The sequence below is a fragment of the Lepidochelys kempii genome, chromosome 5, assembly GCF_965140265.1.
Source record: "Lepidochelys kempii isolate rLepKem1 chromosome 5, rLepKem1.hap2, whole genome shotgun sequence".
In the NCBI taxonomy this organism is placed as follows: domain Eukaryota; kingdom Metazoa; phylum Chordata; order Testudines; family Cheloniidae; genus Lepidochelys; species Lepidochelys kempii.
The window spans coordinates 21,899,134-21,920,366 of NC_133260.1; the positions used below are offsets into that span (position 1 = coordinate 21,899,134).

The 21,233-nt window shown below is 41.9% G+C and overlaps 1 protein-coding gene across 1 annotated transcript in view; it reads right to left on the reverse strand.

Moving 5' to 3' along the window:
- Window positions 1–21,233, reverse strand: part of ALPK2 (alpha kinase 2) — a 68,078-nt gene that overhangs the window by 26,152 nt on the left and 20,693 nt on the right. Inside the window, 5 exon segments of the mRNA XM_073346082.1 lie at window positions 897–932; window positions 1,033–1,160; window positions 3,726–3,873; window positions 8,045–10,654; window positions 13,439–13,712. Coding sequence (XP_073202183.1) covers window positions 897–932; window positions 1,033–1,160; window positions 3,726–3,873; window positions 8,045–10,654; window positions 13,439–13,712 — 3,196 coding nt within the window.

Here is a 21,233-nt window from a genome sequence, read left to right on the forward strand (position 1 = left end):
TCAGGGATGGTCTAGGTTTATTTGGTCCTGCCTCAGTGCAGGGTGCTGTACTCGGTAACTCCTCAAGGTCCTTTCCGGCACTACATTTTTATAATTCTATAAAAATTGTAAATCTGAGAGTTAGTATCCCAAACAAACTTTGTATTTTTAAAAATGTTGTTTTTTCCCTACTATGTATCTTTTGACTTGTGTGTGTAAAGGGAGGTGTTTTGGTGTGCAAAAGATGACTGCAAGCTTTTGTGGATGCACTAATTTCCCCTGAGACAATTTAAAAGACATAACTTCCTCGCTAAAGATGTGTTGCAAAGAATGATTCTGTTCCTGATTCTAGAACAGCCAGCATCACACACACACACCAGTTCATTCCGCGGATCACGGGAGGGAGAACTGTAAGAATCATGACTGCATGTGCAAACTGGGTGATCTGACATGAACATAGCTGTTCAAGCACCTCATTTACCATTTGCAAGTGCAATCTGATTTGCATATGAAACCACTGCAGTTGTGCACATAAATATGTACATTTTTGTTCATGTTTTTGTTTGGATCTTGTCTGAAAATTCTTGCCATAAGTTCATCTCTGGGACCATTCTTAAAGTGGTAACTTTTCTCATCATTTATTTTTACATTAAGAGAAATTAAATAGGGCCAGATCCACTGAAACAATCAGGCCACTTTGATGATGCAAAGCTTGGTTTAACTATCTGGTTATCATTATACAGCTGCTTTGTATCACCAGAGCAATGCAAAGAACTAACAAACCTGGTCCTTTACCTTCAGGAGCCTGATAACTTCCATACCTACAAATTTATTGTTGACTTTCATTTATATTTTATTGACAAAAGTGTGCCAAATAGAAAGGGTAGGTATTTGAAACAAACAATGAATGTATTTACCTTCAATATCCTGATAACTTGAAAGATGTTTCAATACTGCAAGGGAACAAAAGGAAAGAAACGCTGTAGTGACATAGAATTCAAATGGCGTCTGTCATTGTTCTTATAACTTGAAAGCCAGTGTGCTGGGATTTACCTTCTGAGGTCAGGTTAAATTCAGCAGTCACCTTTCCATAAACATTCTTCAAGCAGCAATAATACAATCCCTGGTCTTTTATGCTAGTTTGAACTATTGCCAAAGACACTGGCGAATCATCCCCTGCACTGGAATAGAAGTTGTTAACATTTGCAGTTTAGTCTTTTAAAACATTTTTTCTAACCAACTTACTCAGAACCACCCGATTTTTTGGACTAATTAATGCTGCAAAGAGCATGATTCAGAGGGGATGTGAATAGATTTGATATGTTTTTTCAACCCCCCACTTGGAAGCATCCAGCCTGTTTTGTATTGCCTAGTAGATTTTTTTTCATCATATCCTGAGAGAAAACAATACTTTTACCAAACCTACACAGAACCTGATTATATTACAATATTAGAATCTCTTATCAGTTTCCAATATTCATATTGCTTTCACAGGTAAACCTGCTATGGCAGGCAGGACATGTGTATTGGGGAACATGACACTAGCAGTCATAAGAGAGAATGTTTTCTGTAGTCTCTTAACAGAGCATGTAAAGTATATTTTCTTGTAGACTAAGAAACAAATACTGTTGATTGGATATTCAGAACAGCTCTGCATGGAAATAGAGTGTATCGTTCCAAAGAAACATGTATAGGTATTGGATATTGGTAGGGACCACTTTTTGACATGAATGAGAACAAAGGGAGTTGTGCTTGCTGACATCGGGGCTGAATTTGACTCTGTGTGTGTGAGACTAAGTCTGGTGAATTGGCACCTTATATTTTATCTTTGAGCGTATGCTTAACTTTAAGCAAGTGCTTAAGGCCAGCCCTACTCAGCAATGCGTGCGAGCACCCATTGACTTGACTTCAATCAGAGTTAAGAATGTGTGTAAGTGTTCTGCTGAATTGGGGCCCTAGGTCAATAATAATCTTTAGTTTCCTCTTCCCAAGTTGAATACACAATATGGATTCCCCATCTCTTTTCCCTGGGTCCCCAGATCTTTTTCCTTTTCCCTAGTCGCCTCTCATCTCTCCTCCTTTCCCTGGGTTCCTTACCTCTTTCTTTCCCTTGATTTCTCCTCCTCTCTTTATTGACTACTCAACCCTTCCCAATTCTTTTCCTCCACCCTTTTCTAGGGAAGGAAATGTTTTTTCTGGCTATCTGGCCTCATGCAGCTCATGCTTTAGCAATAAACCCCTGGATTGTTGCCTGCACTGCAACTACTCTGTGTCCACACACCTCTTCCTGGTAAAGTGGAGCACCCTAGTTAGCCACCTGCAGCATCCAGTCTATATTTAAAGCTGATCTTGTTTAGGACTAGTAATAAGTTGTCCAGCCGTTCTCTCCTTTCCCTCTTAATTCATATTATATATTTGGCACTCTGCAGCATCATTTCCCATGGAGGAGCTAGGAATGGCACATCTGATGTGATCTGGTGAGTATTGTGGACCTGCTTAGTTACTCTACTAGTACATGCCCTCAGCTATGCTAACCCCCATTTTCATGTCACTCTTGGATCACTGTTGCTTAGTGCTGTAATGCTATTTTTGGAAGGGCTGCTTTCCAAGAACAGTGAAGTTCAAGATGTCAAAACCCACAGGCTCAAATACCTATCTTTTAACCTTTATTATTTACTAATTGTATTACAGTAGTGCCCAGAGATGCCCTATCAGCATCGGGTTCCCACTGTATTTGATGTTGTATTAGTGTACAGTCTATGACAGGCCATAAACTGAAAAGCATACTGTCTATATGGTGACAAGACTAGGGGTACAAGGTCTAGGTTTAGTTGCTCCTGCCTCATTGCAGGGGTCTGGGCTAGATGATCTCTCAAGGTCTTTTGCAGTCCTACATTTCTGTGATTTTATGCATACGTCTCCACTGCAATTAAAAAACAAACAAACAGTGGCACCAAGTCTCAGAGGCTGGGTCAAAGGGACATATTTGTAAAGGTATTTAGGTGCCTACACACGCTTAGTGGGATTTTCAGAAGGATAGGTGCTTAACTCTTCTGAATAGATAAAGCTTTCATTGTCTATTTTTCTCAGTACACTGCTGCTCAGCCACCCTGATATAATTTAATTGGCTGGGTTAAGGAGTCAGGTAATTTTTGCTCATACCCAACCCTTGTCGGTTTAAAGCAGGGCTTTGGACCGGAGCCTGGAGCTGGAGTGCAGAGCAGCTCCGGAGCAGTGGAGCTGCAGGTTTTTGCCTGGAGCTGGAGTGGAGCCAGAGCACAGCTCCAAAGCCCTGGTTTAAAGGACCATTTAAAACAGAATTTAAGTTCAAAAGATGTGACCTCTCCTGTTCGTCAAAGAAGCTGCTCACTGCCTATTGCTGCTTTTATTAGGTTTCAGAGATTCATATCTCCCAGTTTCTCATATCTTAGCCAGACTTGTTTATATTGTTTGGCCCAGCTGCTGGAATTTCACCTTAGCATGATCTTGCACAGTAGTTGACAGTCTGATGGGAACAGATATGAAACAGCTAAAGCAAGCAGACTGGAACTACCTTGAATGAGGGAAACAATGTCTGATATTAATACACTCTGCAAAATCTGACTATTTTGTTTTAGTCAGTATATTGCCCCAGTCATATCACTTCAGTTCTCTCACCAAGAGTTTATCATTGGACCATTTAATTTTCCCCCTCAAAAGATAATCTACAAATATTTCAGGAAGTACCAGTTAGGATCCCTCCTTACCTTCTATTCACTTGAGCTAGTAACTTTGAATCTTTAATCCATGTAACGGTGGAGTCTTCATGAATTTCCCCAAACTGACAGCATAATTTAATATTTCCAGAACAATCAGGGAACAGCTCAGCATGGATTTTCTTCAGTAACTTGGGGGCTTGAAATGAAATATCCACAGTTAAGAATCAGAAAATAATATGACTACTTTGCCATTTTAAAGGGACCTGAAAATGTCAGCTATATAAATTTAAATGGGTAAAAGAATTTAAAATATTTAGGAATAAATATTAAAGCAAATTACCCTCCAATGTGGAATAAAATAATAAAAGACTTGGAGGAATGGAACAAATATGAAATTTCTTGGCTAGGTAGGGTAGCCTTGGTAAAGATGAATGTCCTCCCAAAGTTATTATTTTTTTCAGTGCATCCCTGTTGGTATCCCTGAAATGACATTAAAAACATGTCAGGATGCACTATTAAAATTCATATGGACACATAAATGACAAAGGGTGAGTTTTAAAGTTCTGTAACAGCCTACAAAGTGGCATGGACTAGCTTTCCCTAATTTGGCTTATCATTATGCATCACAATAAGAAATGTGATCTGCTGGGTTAACAATTGAACATGCAAACACCGGGTAAAATGAGAATAAGGCTGGAGCTATTTATAATGAATGGGTTAAAATGAAATGTAGGTCACCAAAAATAGAATATCACTCATTCATCCAGACTACCTTAGTAGCGTTGGATATATTTTCTAAATTCCTATTGCCAAGGCCCTCCCCTTAGCTATTTTCATTTATAATGAGGAAAATATCCCTAGGAAATATCAAAGAGACTGTTCATTGTTGGTAAGAGCTGAGATTACTCAATTCAGACAGCTGTTCTTGGGTCCTGATTAGAAATAATACCAAGAGAGATGTAATAATGTAAATAATATAAAGATCCCATATTTTCAATATTGGAAAGTCAAAGATTTTGCTGTGAAATCTGGATATTAGGTGGCCCTATTTACCCCTTAAACCCATTTGAGGAGTTGATGCAGGAGCAAGCAGGAACAAAATATTTAATTTCTAAAATATATACAATTTTGAGTGAAAAGGACATTGATAAGAAAACAACCCAGATGAAAAGATGGGTGACGGGTTTGGACAAAGAAATTATTTTGGATGAGTGTGTCTCTACGTGGGTAAGGGGATATACATCTACAATTTGTGTAGCTCCTAAAGAATTTTTTAAATAAATAATTGTATAGATAGCATTGGACTCCAGTTAAGTAAGTTCCATCATACTTTTGCTACTAGGGAGGTACTTTGTTGGCAGGGTTATGGGGAAAGGGGAATATACTTGCACATGTGGTGGTTGTGTTCAGGAATTAGATGGTTTGGGGATGAAATTATTAAAGAGATTCCTCTTATGACAAAATGCTAGCTTCTTAGAGATCCCCTGACCTGCTTACTTAATATATTTTAAACAGAAGGACACATTAATTTCTTCTTTTTTGTTAGCAGCTAGACTTTTTATTGTACATTGTGAAAATGCATAATCCCTCTTATGGAATTGTGGTATAGTAGAATATGCAATTGAAAAGCTTTCCCATCAAGTACATACACTAGAGAAGTGGCAACAAGAGGATAGGTATTTAGAAATTTGGTCACTCTTTCTAGCATTCTGAAAAGGAAGGTTCCTCAGCCAGCAAGCTGGAATCGTTTGCCAGGTTCTTTGAATACTGAATAAGTTATAAGTAATGTACAATGTAGTATGTTAAAACGTTATTGTAACTTTGCCTTAATACATTTTTTCAAAAAGTCATAACGTAAAAATAGCACATTCTTATTTAACACACCTTCTCCCGGATTAAAGGGCCAGTCAGTTAAACTATAATAAAGCTGCACAGGTACCACTGAGGTGTAATAATGTGTACATAATGTGGTTACCCAACTAGCACTGATTTTGCCTAAACTCCTTTAGTTAGTGAGCGGAATCCTTATTGCTATTGATGATGTGAGAGAGGAAAGATAGCAGACTGACTCTCAGATTCCAAGTGGAGTTTGCTGTTGTTTAAAAACAAAAACAATCATCCTCATCAAACAAAACCCCCATATTTTTACTCATAAGTTGAGGGTATTTGAACTGGAAATGACTGAGAAACAATAAACATGAAACCTCAAATTTTTACAGAGTTGTGTTTCAGAGTAGAATTGCCCTCTAAAGCCCTGATTCTGTTAGTTACTTAAGTATGTGCTTAACTTTAAGCGAGTGAGTAGCTCTATTGAAGTCAATGGCCAACATTTAAGAGTTTAGTGATAATGGGACCCTCAGCTATTGGATGTTCAACTTGAAATGCCTGAAAGAGGTGTGATTTTCAGAAAGTGCTGAGCAATCAACTTCTGAAAATCAGGCCCCTCTATGGTGCTGCAAGTTGGGTGTTCAAAACTGAGACACCCAAAATCACTAGCCACTTAAATCTTGGCCAGTGAGACTACTCACAAGCTTAAAATTAGGCACATGCTTGAAGTACCTTACTGAAGCATGCGTAAAGTTGTGCAGGAAGAGTGTGACAGAGATAGAAATAGAACTTAGAACTCCTAACTCCCAGTCTTAACCACAGGCCATTCCTCTATGGACCAAAAAGAAGAGAATTACTACACCAGAACTGATTCGCCCCATTATCAATAGTATACTAACTGTTGACATGTTAGTTCCATGTAGTAACCATAGGTTTAAATCAAAGTGATTCAGATGCAGATGTATAAAACCTGCCCAGTCTGCTGTATGCTTGGACATTTGCAGAACAATCTCTGAATAATATTTCATTTAAATATTATTCTGAAATATACAGAACCCAAACAGATGTTTTTAGTACCTACATTCTACATGGCCGACATTATTTGAGGATTGGGCAAATCCTTCCCCCTTTCTTAATGCACTAGGCCCTCTTGTAACTTCCGGTTTGCCTACATTGTCAATTACAGACACTGACAGGACTGCAGCTATACAACAGACCTCCCTGCACAAAGTTCCCAATCAGAACTAGTCATTTATTGTGCCTGCTACAGCACATCTCCCTTAATCCCCTTTTATGGTCATTGCTAGCACAAACATTGTCATGCAAAGAAGACATCTGTTCTACCACCTATAAACACAGGAATGCATTCAATTAAATAAGTGATTAGCGAAAGCAGAGAGTGTAGTTGCTTCCTACGTCAACGGAAGGGGTTTTTCCATCAATGCAAGTAAGCCACCTCTCCAAGAGGCAGTAGCTAGGTTGACAGAAGAATTCCTCCATTGAACTAGCTGCAACAGTGAGGGGTAGGTCAACCTAGCTACGTTGCCCAGGCTCTGAAATTTGTCACAACCCTGAGTGATGTAGCTAGGTCGACCTAGGTCTTAGTTGTAGAGCCTTCAAACAGATTGCTAGCTTGCTTAGAATCTTTGAACAGCTTGTTAGCCTCCTTCCAGTCACTCTCCACCCCTGCTCTCATGCCTTACCTCTTAATGATTTAAATGTAGTTTGTGTTACAACAGGAATGTGAAATATAATGTTAAAAAATGAAAAGAAAAGCTTGGACCCAGCAAAATCTTATATTGACCATAAATGCTTAATTGTGTTGCTTTTACGCTACTGCCATTTTGTGTTTTATCCTTCCAGATTGTAAGCTCTTTGGGACAGAAACTGTGGGCCTGGTTCTCATTTTATTTACACTGGTTTAATGCCTGTTTAACTTCATTGACTCAGCAGAGTCACTCAGGATTTATACTGGTGTAAGCAAGCGCAGAATTGGGCCTTTTGTCATCTTACATTTCTGCAAAGTGTTATGCATATCCACAGCATTATATAAATAACAGTAATAGGTTACCAGCAGTATAAACACTTTAGGTCCCCAACACAGTATAATTATATTGGGGACACACAGGGTGGTGGCACAATTGTGAAACCAACCCATTGCAGGAATAGAATAACATGATACTACTGTGTTTGCTATTATATTGCATGGATTCTGTTGGAATAATCATAATGTACTTTATGTTCCTGAGCCTTGACTTGAACAGAGGAAACTACATTATAAAAGGCATAAAAATTAATAAAATATGATACATTTATCATCTAAGGGGAGCCAGGGACTGAACAGATTTGCAGCATGGCATAGTAGTGGTTATTACTTCAGAGAATGGACATTTTCATACATTAATGCATGACATCTCTAGCTGATTTAGTTTAGCTGAAGGAGTCTTGTGGTGTGTTGGAAATTTCTTTGAAATTTATACTGTAGTCTGAGGGATGTGAAAGAAAAAAAAATCAACAATAGGGAGACAGCTCCCTCCTACCTTTGTTGGTTTTTTTAGCAGGTAGTTTTCTTTGCTCTTCCCTCTCTTTCCTCTGAATTATGCCTGCATTAGCTTTCAGGGCATTTTTAATGCAACTGGAGTTCTTGCTGAGGTTTTCCTTTGCTTCTAGTCGGGGTTTCTTAGACAGCACCTTTGACATCATTTTCTTCTTACCCCCATCAGCCGAATGTCCACTGTTTGCTGTTTCTTGCTGACACTTAATGTCCTCAGGCCCAACAAGTAAGGGCTTGCAGGGTTTTGACCCTTCTTGCGTTTTTGTCCTCTCTTCTCTTAGTGTGAATGGATCAGCTGTGGTCAATGCTAAAGAGCACTGCTGAGATTTGCTCTGTGGCAGCTCCTCCTGGAAATGTTGGCTGTTTTCTGAGGCATATGTTGGGAGCCTAACTAAACCCCCTGTTACACGGTCTGATGCAATCATGTTTTGACTCCTGCCAGCCGTGAATTGTCTGGTTTTATGATGTTCAGTAGAGTTAGTTGTATTTCCACCCCTGTACGTATTACAGGGTGTTCCAATTTGCTGAGCGGAAGGAGTCAGGGATGGATTGGACTGTCCAGTACAATAACTTGTAATATGTTCTTCTTCCTCTGGAGTAATCAAGGCACGCATATAAGGCTCCACTTCACCTTCACCTAGGCTATATTCAATGGCTTCTTGAATTTGTTCTGTTTTCTTTTCACACAAGTTGGTTTCATCCTTGTTTTCTTCAGCTGTTCTAGGGCATTGACGCTGCAATAGTTCAGGTGTAGTTCCCAACTTGTTCAAATTTTCATTCCCCTTAATTACCATTTGTGTGGATTCAGACTGCACTAGGCTTTCTACCCTGGAGTATCCCTTTGCCAGTGTGTTGATACTGGATCCTTCTGTTTGGCTCATAGGTTCTAAAGAGACAGATAAAGTTTCTCGTAAGTTCGTATGTTGGGTGCAAAGGATGGAACTATCCACCTTGTCACCAACATCTTTACAGTCTTGACTTGCAGTACTATTATTTTCATTCCCAACACATGTTATAGGCTGAAAGAAGCTAAATGGTGCCACCGGCCCAGATTCATAAGTGGAACCTGCTGAAGAGTCCATTCTTAACTTTCTCCCAATCTTGCAACCATGGTCAAGGATAATTTCATTTCCTTCTGATGCTCTGTGCTGAGAAACTAAAGGCTGAATTTCTGAAATGCTGTCCAGTCCTGGGACACCTAAAGTTGCAATATTTTGTACCTCATCTATTCCAAGATCTCTCTTTTCTCTACCCATTTTGTTTTCTTCATCTCTTGGTTTTTCTAATAAAATTTCAGTTAAAAACTGCTCCTCAGACAATGCCTTGAACACCACCTGCTGCACACCTATCTCTGTCTTATTGTTGTCTTGATCTGGATTTTTCAGTCTGTCCTCATATGTTACAGTTTCAGGACTCCTAATTAAATTATGTAGCTGTATAATGTAACTGCAGTCCTGTGCATCAGAAACACTTTGGAAATCTTTACTGTCATTATCTCTTGAAAGATGGTAAGTGCTACAGTTACTGTCATTTTGTACATTCAGGTCTGATTCATTTCCTTTTTCCTGAAAATTCTCGTCAGAACATTTATTGACTTCTTTAACAGAAGAGTATTTTTCACCTGTAAATTGATTGATAGTTTCACAGGAGGAATTACTGGATAAATCTTCTTTTTGTACAAGATCAGGGAGATAAACACAATCTTTTATTTCTGGGTAGCTCTGTATAACAGGAGAGTCTTTAGTAGCTAGTTCATCTATACATTTAATTATCTGATCATTTATTAAATGTATATTCTGTTCCGTATAAGGTAATTGACGAATGTAACTATCTGGTATGTAAGTTAGGTGTTCTTGGTCTTGTTCTAAAAGATTACTTTGAGCCTTTATTAATCTGGGAGGAGATTCTGCATCATGAGACTGGAAAGAATTATTAGAAGCAAGATTTCCTTCCTGGGCAGCACTCATTTGAATAGATCCATTATCATCAGTTAATGTTTTGTTTGGCTTCTCCTCCAACCACACCTCGGCATTTAAGATATCATTTATTAAAACATGAGTGGATGGTTCTTCTATTTTATTTCCAGTGCTCGAGCCCAGGCACATACCGTCTGTTTCTCCAGTTTGTCTGAGAGAAGTGTTTCTTATGGCTGTGCCGCTACACACTTCATCTGGTTTTAGTAGGCTATCAGAATCACTGCAACCCTCCATTGCTGTTCTTCGTCCAGTTGCCAGTACTGTGACAGCTTCATTGTCTTCTGTTATATTTACTGCAGCAGAATGTTCAGTACTGGCCTCTCCGATAAAGTTCACTACTGTGGCTTTGACAACTGCAGGACTGATTTCTAAGCTCTCAAGCTTCCTGTTTTCCCATGTGAGGTGGTCGTCTGAATCCTCTTCATAAAGAGGTTTCAATAGCTTGTCATGTGCTGACGATGAATCAGAGTCTCTACACTGAGGTTCCACAGAGCCCAGAATTGCACAGCAATTTGCTTTGGGCAGATATTCATTACATGGCTCATCATAGACGGTATCTGTATCACTGTTCTCATGAGCACCACATGTTTTTCCTCTGTTCCCTTGGCCATCACTTAGCTCTGTAGGAGTCAGAACAGCACATAAAAGGTCTTGCTTATTAGTAATAGCATCAGTAATCCGGTAGAAAACAGCTAATACATCATAGAATCATAGAGTTTAAGAACAGACTAGACTAGATCATCTAGTCTGACCTTCTGTCAGGGCCACCCTTAGGATTTATGGGGTCCTACACAGTATTATTAAACTAGGGCCCCTATGCCCAACTTGCTCTTAGCAACGCAAACATAAGCTTACAGTATTGGAAAACTTACCACATGCACTTTATTAAAAACAGTTTAATTGTGCTGCTTTCACCCCAACCCCTGCACTGCACTGCCATCCTGCCCAGTGCCCCCACCCCCCTTATGCCCAGCAACCCCCATGCCCAGTGGCCCCTCACCCAGAGATCTCCACCACAGATCCCTATGCCGAACAATCTCCCACCTACAGACCTCTCCGCCCCCTGCACTGCCCAGCGCCCCTCTCACACACACACCCCCAGCTGCCCAGCACCTCATATTCCTGAGGGAAGTCAGCACCAAAAAATTAAATTCTGTGCACAATATTTTAAAATTCTGCAAATGTCAATAAATAAACGTGAAGACTCCAGCATGACAGTGGCAAGCATAGGACACTGGCTGCATGGAGGTGGGAGATCACCCTGCAGCCTTCCCTCTCCCTTCACCTCCTAGGTCAGGGACTTGGCAGTGAGATACCCCTGTGTGCATATCAAAAGGCCACAGGGAAGCATTTTACATGATGGCTGGGATGTCAGCCATGACCCAAAATCCATTTGAATGACAAAAAAGGAAATAGCTGATACCAATGGCTGAGTCCAGCCCTCATCCAGGCCCTTGTCTGCCACCCCTCTGGGCCATCAACTCCCAAATGGCATTTCATTCTCCCTAAAATAGAGCATTTCCTCTAATCCTGAAAAGTAAAGAGGTGCTTGGGATGTGCAGTTTAATAAGAAAAGGAATTATATTCAGGCACCAGTCTTTTTTTCTGCCCTGATTTACACACCTGGTTGCCACACACGTTTCAGTGGGATTGTACTGGGTATAACTCAGCATGCAGTCCTGGGTATAACTCAGCATGCAGTTTCAACAATGCTTCACCAGTGGGGCTGGAGCCATAAGCAGCCAAGTCTCATTTGAACAGTGGCTCTTGTTTTGGATTATTTAAGGCGGTTTTTAAAGGTTTTTCCCACGGGTGAGGAAGAAAGTGCTGCATTCTTGAAGGGACCTTTAAAATCCCACTCAACTCTGCACTGTTTAGAACTCTCCCTCCTTCAAAATGCTACCAGCTTGAGAGACAGCCCTGGAGATATTTGGATCCACAAGAAAAAAAATCATGTCCCTTTTCCCTAAATAAAAGTTTTCAGCTACTCCAGCCTTGTCAAGTGCGAGTCCATCTTCCTCCCCAGCTAAGATGTTGTGCCCTCCCTTGCATTCTGCAGCCCTGATTGCTGCTTTTCTGCTCCAGATACGTTCCCCTTCTCCTTTTGTTTTAGTGTCAGTTTCCTACTGTTGACACGAGAATATTGTGAATGGGCAGGAAAAGCAAATGCCACCTTCTTTTTTTCCTATTTAACTTTCCCTCCTCCCCAGCCTGGTTATGTGTGTGCCTCTCCCTCCTCCTGGCCTGTGTCTGCTGCTGATCCCTGCTGGGGAAGGGAGGAGAGGAAAAGGTGACCATCCAAAGAGGATCTTCGGCATCTGGGCTTAAACTTCAGAGAAGAGGGAGGTGGAGTGAAAAGGAGACTAGGAGAGAGATTGCAGGGAGTTGCCGGCGGGGCAGGGCACATGGGCAGAAGAGGGGCAGGTACAGTGTGGGCCTGCTCGGAACAGCTGCTCTCCCCCGGGGCCACCAGCCTGCTCTGCAAGAGGCCCTAGCGTGTTCGCTACTTCCTCACTAAGCCAGACAAAAATCACCCCCTACTCTTTTCCCTTCCCAGCCCGGCTCCCCCCAGCCACCCCCAGCCTGGTTCCTCCTCCACCCCACCACTCCCCGAAGTCCCGTGCCTGGCTCTACCTCCTAAGCTTGACTCCCCACTCTGTTCCCAGCCTGGCCCGCCTCCCCCTGCTCACTCACAGGCAAACTTTTGCTCCTGGCCCCATGAGGCCGCGCCCGACCTGAAGCTCTCAGCCAGCTGGCTGAGTGAGTGAGTGGGCGGAGGGGAAGGGCCAGGGGTCGGGTCGGGGAGAAGCCTGCTGGCCCAGCACAGGAGATGGGCTGGAGAGGAGAGGAGTCCGCACTGCAGCCAAATTTTCTGATGTCCAACACAGCGGCGTGTGCTGTGTATGCCTAAGGACGGCTCTGCCTTCTGTATACCACAGGCCACCATCCGGCACCCGCACGCTAAACCCAACAACCAAAATAAGACCAAAGTATTACAGCCCACAGGAGATTAGACTTATGTGCCACAGGCAGAGAATAGGAAGGACTCAGGTGCACCAGAGCGTGATGCCCCCGCAATGGCAGGAAAATGATTACATGAGATATACCCAGATAATCTTGGCAAGTGACCTGCACTCACAAGCTGCAGAGAAAGGTGACCCCTCTCTCCCATCCTCCCCAAAGATTACTGCCAGTCTGACGTGGGTGAAAATTCCTTCCTGACCCACATATGATGATCAGTTAGACCTTGACCATGGGAGCAAGAACCAGCCAGCTAAGCATCCTGAGAGAGAGTGAGTGCTCAGTGCCACCTCAAAGCCCTGCCCCTCCCCGTCCAATGTCCCATCTCTAGCCGTGGCCATCCCCGATGCTTCAGAAGGAGATTTAAAAAATATTATTGTTACTTGTAATATTAACTCTTTGTTCCCCACATGGTTGTTGCTGATCGCTATCTCTCTGATCATGGGGCACATTGTGAGCAATACAGCTTTGTAAAGTCACATGTTCTGTTTGTAATCCATTTTCACCGCTGATCATATCCAATGCTGGAAGGCTGGCTGTTGCGATGTCCCTTACTGGAGAAGTCATGAAAATGAAACTCTCATTTATTTCAGGGTCTGTACACTGTTTCTTATATCTTTGCATAAAGCCTTCTGTGTTTGTTTCTTGTTCCTGTATCTAGGAAAAATGGGGGAAAGAGAAATACAAAATATTAAGAGAACCGCTAGAGAGACCTGAACCAGAATCCTGGATCCAAATGCCCCTGATCTTTCGAGAAATTTTGATCAACATCTCAACTTCCTGGCTTGTACCTATCTCTATCCGGGGCAGAATAAAAACTCTCGATATAAACAACCCTGAATTCAGGTGAAGTTCAGATCTGGATCCAAACTTTGTAGAGTATCAGAATTGTGATACTGGATCAGATCACTGATCAATCTAGTCCAGCACCTTAAAAACAAACAAGCAAACCCCAACCTCCTTACCTGTCATACTAACAGACAAATCAATCACACACAATACAACTTTATCCCAAGCAGAGCTTTTATAGTCCCAAAAGGGGAAGAGGCAGAGACTCCATGAAATCCACTAGGGACTTTGTTCTTGCCAATCTACTTTACATTTAAAGTTTTCAGATACTACAGTGATGGGTGACAATATAAAACAGATGGATAGAATATATATGCTTCAGAAGAAGGTACAAGAAACCCTATAACAGACAATTATGGAGTAACCCGTGGCTCTGACACATCTCTAGCAATTTCTAAACTTAAACAAGTAGTAGAGTATCATTAGTGTATAAACTAATAAATAATAATACATTTTCTCAAGTCCCCATCAACACTGAGCCAGTTTAGGCTGGCTTCTCTGGGGCCCTGCTTCTTTTTCTTTTCTATTGTGGGTCTTGCATCTTATTCTCACATAAATAACATGTTTCCTCAGCATTGACAAGTCAGTCGTGAAAAGTTTCAGAGGAAGAAATAACATCCCACATAAATGCCCTGCTGAGTGCACTTAAAATAACACTCCAAACACTAAATACACAAATCTGGCCCAATAGTCAGCCACCTTGGAAACTAGAGATGATGTCCTGAGCTTTAGTCTTTCTATTCCAAGGCTGGGCACTGTGGAGACAACATGCTCATCCTTGCAGAGCGGGAGTGCCTTCTGTCACTCACAGGCTCTCTTCCTATTCTCTAAAGTGGCACTGAATGGCTCTGTAGAGTAGGGCATGTCCAGCCTTTTGCCAATGAGGTCACTGAAACCTTGAGAACGTCATTGGTGGACGTACAGGCAGAAAATCACATTCCCAGGAAATCCTACTCTCCTCCCCACACCAAAATATCTCAAATTGTTTTATTTGATATACCTAAGAATAAAAAGATTAATATGACTTTGAATTAAACTAAGCTAAATTCAGTTTAATGTACAAAGGAAGCACAGACCTGATTAAGGAGTCAGCCAATGTTTTGGCCCACGGGGAACTTACACAATTACAGACATCTGTCTTGAAATTAGAATTAAACTAGTGAGCTGTTCCCCCTCAGACCTAGATTTTCACTCCTAAATCATTGTTTAGGAGTCCCTGCCATGCAATTGTTCGCCAGTATTTTTCCTAATTCTATTCATTATTAAATCAGTTCCACACAGACTGTGAGCATGTCTTATTCACAGTAAAGGGAGAGCTATATAATTTTTCACCAGATAAAACAAAAATCATTAAAAAAAGCCAATTTATTTTGGAGGCTTTTAATTACCATAACAATACTGTATATCCTAATTTGATAAATTAGAAAAAACTGCAATTTAGAGTTTCCTTCTGAGAAATATTTACTTTCAAATAGTTTATTAGCAGGATAAGTGTGTTCTTGTTGAAATACACTAATTTAGTGCATTTGACCATGTCTCCTTCTAGTGGCAGGCCTCAACAACTACCACTACGCCCAGCTATGAGTTATTTGTCTATTATGGTGGTGGTTGTTATTTAGCTCAAGTGGAAGGATCATGTGGTTTTGAGATGAGGATCACATGTTTGATCCGGCTAGTAACTACTGTGTGTGCGTTTGTATGCACTCATGGTTTGTTACACTAGCTAGCTATTTTTAAACCATAAATTAGCAATCACGTTTTTCCTATGCCAAAATAGACTATAATCTGGTTAAAATTAAGGAGCATTTTTGATGCTTGTAAACTAGAGTCAACATGAATATTCTCTTCCTCTGTTTAAGTAGTGCAAACTGCCTGGCATGTTATCGCTTACTAGATTTCCCAGGAACATGAGGTATGGCTTATACTCATCCATCCCTAGTGCCGCCTTAAACAAGAGCGAGCAACATCATTCTCTTTATCCCACCAGGCTTCTGCAAACCTCTGTCCCCTTGAGATTTTATTGATCTAAGATAATTTTCTGGTTAGCATGGTAGGTGGGCTAGATGTGCAAAATTCAGACTGGAATTTTAAATTCACCCAAGCTTCTGAGGGTTTGAATCTGGGATTTTCAACTTTTTCTACCCATGAACTCAAAATAAGCTGCTGTTTCCTCTCATGACCTCAATCCATCCCATAGTTCTTTGGAACACAGTTATTTCTAAATCTGTGGTGCGTGTGGCAGGTGCTGGGTGAAGAGAGCTGGGAGCTGTGGACGCATAGTGGATTGGGGTCTCTGGGTTAGGGCTGCTAAAAGAGTGGGCGCTGATAAGTAAGTGGGTGGTGCAGGGCAAAGCTTTCTGAAAGTAGATCAGTGTTGTGTCCATTTAGCGGGGAGCAGGTAGGTCCAGACTGGTCCCGGATGAGTTGCTGGGTGTTCTGGCAGTGGTGGGGCTGCTGGGACATGGGGCTAGGAGTTTCTGGGTGTTGGAGATGGGGTGAAACGCTGGATGGGGAGAAAAGATTGCTTCCTTCTGCTCTTGCCATGCTGCTTCCACTGCAGCGGCTTCTTTCCTCCCATTTCTCCACTCAGCTTCAGGGAAGCTCTGCATAAGTAGGATGTGGGGCCGACAGGGTGCTGTGAGAAGTAGGGAGGGAAAGATTTTCTCCTTCACCTACTTCCCAGAAGTCTGAATAATTTTAATGAGGGAGGGAGGAGACGGAGGAAGGGAAGGTTTTTGTCCAAGACTTCATGGTCTTGACCCTCATCCCCCTCCAGCAGCACCCAGCAAACTTCAGACCTCTCATCTTCAAAGCTCCTCACCCAGTGACCCTGCACCCCACAGAGTCTGGAACCCTCAGCACCACCAACCACAGCTCTCCCACCCATAGCCAGCACTGCTCACTTTCCCTCTTGGTAGTCTCGTATGCCCTCTACAGAGAGAGGTGCTAGTCTCAAACTTTGCCTCTGGATTCAGATTCCAAACTTTCCCAACCATTCGGGGGATTTTAATCTAGGGTTTGGGCCTGGGCCCACCTCTTAGTATGGGTTTCATTTCCCAACCCTCTATTAATTCTCAGCCAGTCCTGAGCACTCCGTCCATCTACAGTTTTATCTCTGCCACCTCAATTTTTCTCATCACCTCCTGCAAGCTTAAAGTTTGCTCAATTTCCTATCGCTTACAGCCACTGCAGCCTAAATCACAGCTAACCTTTCGCCAATATCTGCTGAATTCTCACTAAGTAAGCTTGACATCATATGATCGGTCAGTCCATATTGCCTGCACATGTGAAACTGAAAATAGACAGCTGTTTCCTGGCCACTAGAAGCTTATAAGCAAACTACAGGTTATTTAGAGAATCCTCCTTTCTGCCTATCTAGTCCATGTGTTTGTGTAGGGGTTTGTCTGTCTTGAGCATTTATAGGTGTACATCATTGTAGTGTCTAGGCAACAAGACATCTCTTGATTGCCAGTATGTAATGTAATAATAATAATTAATAATAAAAAGAGCTTGTAGCTAAGGGCCTCAGGTAAAAGACCTGAAAGTGGAATATTGTTTTCAGTCTTGTGGTGATCACATTGAGAATTTATTGATTGATTGTGAATGTGATGGTCCCAGTTGTGTATGACTAAGAACCCTGTGTTTTTTATACTGTAGAGTACTTAAATCCAGTCCTTTGTAACAAATGTAGAGTGCATCAGTGTTGTCACTTTTCATATTTTCTCTAACAAGTCATTTCAGATAGCACAGTTCTGAAACTGTGAATCTTGATTTGATTTTTCTCCTCTTCTGGCAGGAGAATATTTCTATGCTTTAGTGCTTCCAGTACATTTTAACAATTGCTTCAATTACTGCATGGTAGGCTTGAATCTAAGAAGACCAAAAAAAAAAAAAAAGCACTAAAAAACTGCACAATGCTTAATTATGCAAACTCTGCAGCACAAGTTATTTTAATTTGTGTGTGTGTCTGGTATGAGACAGTAGATAGAAGGTAAAAGACAATTTTGTGTTCTGACTCCCATTGGTAATACACAGTCCTTGTGGTTTAATTATAAAAGCCTGGTTACTGACAGCAAATAAGTGATAAAAATCTTGACAAATAGACAAGTCAATGAGATAATAATTACACAAAGGGAGGTGGATTCAACCACTCACAAAGCAGCCAAAGTGTCTTCCCTAGACCTAGCTCAGACTAAGTAATTTCAAGATCAGAGGCATGTAAACAGGCATCTAGCTTTGCCATATTATTGACAAAACCCTATCTGTACCAAGACCAGACAGAAACAGTTAAACTTCAATGAAAGTAAGAGAAAGTGTGTGCATATTTTTACTTTCAAATTAGACAAGGTAGGGGCAGGGCTGGTTGTAAGCATGGGTTAGCAGAGTAGTCATTTCCAGGGGGTGCTGAACTGCTGGTTGTTTTTTGTTTATCTCTGTTGTGATTGGCCAGCTGTTTTTGCTCTGCTGTGATTGGCTGCAAGTTTTCTTTTTGATGGGTGATTGGTGGGGCCATTGAAAATATTTTCTGCCCTAGCCAGCAAAATGGTTAATATCCATGGCCCATTAAATCCTTGGCTTGTTGGATGAACCCGCCAAACAGGTGCCAATCAGTGTCAATTGTGATGGTGATTATTTTTTAAACTCTGTCTATATCTGTATTAATACCATGCCCATCCACAGGGTATCTGAGCATCTGCACATTGGGAACTGAACGGAGACCCTCACATTCATTTCATATAGGCCACCAAACGGCCAGCTGATGGTAATAACATTCTGTCCCTACTAACCTTAGTACTAGAAGTAAAAGGATAAATATGCCATTCCACAGCCATCCAGTTTTGCACTTATCAAGCTTTAAAAAGTAGTATCTATTTGACTTTTGTATTGTTGAAGCAAAGCTCTGATAACTGATTATTACCGTGGGCTATGCAGCAGGATGGAATGGATCTTCTTTTTCCACTTATCCTTTATTGTCAAGGAGAAAGGTAGCAGAGGGAAGACTGCTTGTTTTATTTTCTGTTTCAATGTATATGCATGCTCAAGAGTGCCAATAAGAGGTGCTGGTGTTTGTAGACACCAATTCGCTTCTCCACACACACATAAGCAGTAAGACTCAGATCTTTATCTCCCATGAGGATAACCTATGGAAGAGGCATGGTAGGTTTCCTCCACATTCTTCCATTGGTTGGGGTATTCTTCCCACAGAAGAAGCAGAGGGTGCTGTAGGTCTATGTTAAAACATTAATTAATAAGTATATTTCACCTCTATATCCTAAATATATCTGATATATTTTATCCTTGGCTACAGTGCTGCCTTTAGTCCCTACAGCAACTGAGCTAGAATATGATATGCACAATATCATAGGGTAGGTAATTTATACTGGATGGAATTCTTATGCCATATTAATGATTTAAAGAATGTCTCAAAGAACACTGGCATCAGCACTAGTAGTGGGCAAAAGTTTTGGGAGGTTCAGTTGGAAAAATATTTTATAGCCTGGAATGGATACTCATTCCAGATGGCCTCTGCACTTATGGGTGCTCCTGCATATCATTTCTAAGGGGTGTCTCTCTTGAACCAGCAAGTCCATCTGTTCCCCACTGACTTCCTCTGCTGGTTGCACCCTCTGCCCTGTTGAACATTCAACCCTCCATGCCATAATTTTGAAAGATCTGCTGCATGGTGGCTATTTGTTTCTCAGCTACGCACACCACTACCATGTCAATTCTCACAGGCTCTGGCTCTAGATACACCGCACCCTATGTTGCTTCTTAGAACACCTGAGAGCTGGCTACGGCAGGACTCAACAAAGGGTTTAAAGGAGGAATGGGACTTGTCTAAGGGTACTTATCTGCCACCCTTCTAAACATGACAATGCTTCCCCGTCTCATACAGTATTCCTGTGTTCTATGAGTTTTCCAAATACTGGAGAACCTCAGAGTTATGAATGGAGATTGTTCATAACTCTGAAATGTTCATAACTCTGAACAAAAGTTATGGTTGCTCTTTCAAAAGTTTACAATTGTACATTGACTTAATATAGCTTTGAAACTTTACTATGCAGAAGAAAAATGCTGCTTTTAACCGTCTTAATTTAAATGAAACAAGCACAGAAACAGCTTCCTTACCTTATCAAATCTTTTTTTAAAAAACTTTCCCTTTATTTTTTTCGTAGTTTAGGTTTCATACAGTACTCTACTGTATTAGCTTTTGTTGTTGTCTCTGCTGCCTGATTGTGTACTTCCGGTTCCGAAGGAGGTGTGCGGTTGACCGGTCAGTTTGTAACTCTGGTGTTTGTAACTCTGAGGTTCTACTGCAGTCATTTGAATCACGGCCATGCTTATTCAGTCCCTTTCCTAAAGCAACTGCACTCATTGTTTTGTCTCAGTGATAATTTGTGAAATTACAATAGGGCACGGTGCTTTGTTACCATAGGCATAGAGCCAAATGCCAAATCTATCCAAAAGGAAATGAATGGTAACACACTGAATAGCGGGGGTTTTACTCGCAGCTGAACTCAGTGTTCATAAAAAGAAGTTTTTAAATGTATCCAAAACAGTCTGCTTGTCTGTGTGCCACAGACATAGGCGCTAACTGAGATCAAACAAAATCTGGATGGGGCAGAGCGAGAATACTAATAATCTCCTGTTTTCAAAGTCAGCTGGTGCATGTTTGTCTTCTTCTAACTACATCTTACAGACAGAGCGCTCTGCAACCCGATAGGCAGTATGGAGGCTGACCCAGCAGGTTGTTTTACCCGAGACATTGTGGAGCCTCCTCAGTATGCAACACTCAGTGTGCTCCATTGCCATGCAGGGCACCAAAGTCCAGCAAAGAAAGCAAATGTCTGAGAACTCTGACCAGAAATGACTTAGTGCACTGCAGAAGAAATGTGAGTGTTCCCTCCCTCAGGGCAAGTCAGGAGGAGAGGGAAGGATATAGACCATACACTTGTTCATGCCCAGAAGCTGAACTAAGCAGTGCGATATGCCCTAGTCACCAAAGTCACCAGACTTTTGAGGGTTTCACCCCCCCCATTGCCCTTGTCTGGGCCCCCTGCCTCCCCAGAGCAGGGGCCAAGAGTGGGGCCGCAGCTCCGGGGAGGGGGGGACACAGGCAGAGATAAGGGGGCCGAGGCTGGGGCCGCAGGTGGGGGTGGGTCTGGGGCCAGGAGTGGGGCTGTGGCCAGGGGCCAAGGCTGGGCCAGGAGTGGAGCTGCAGAAGGGTTGTGGTGGGGGGCCAGTAGCTGGGCCTGTGGCCAGGTGTGGCTCTGCTCCCAGTCCTGCCCCCAGTCTCGGCCACGGGCTTGGAATGGAGCTGCAGCCAGC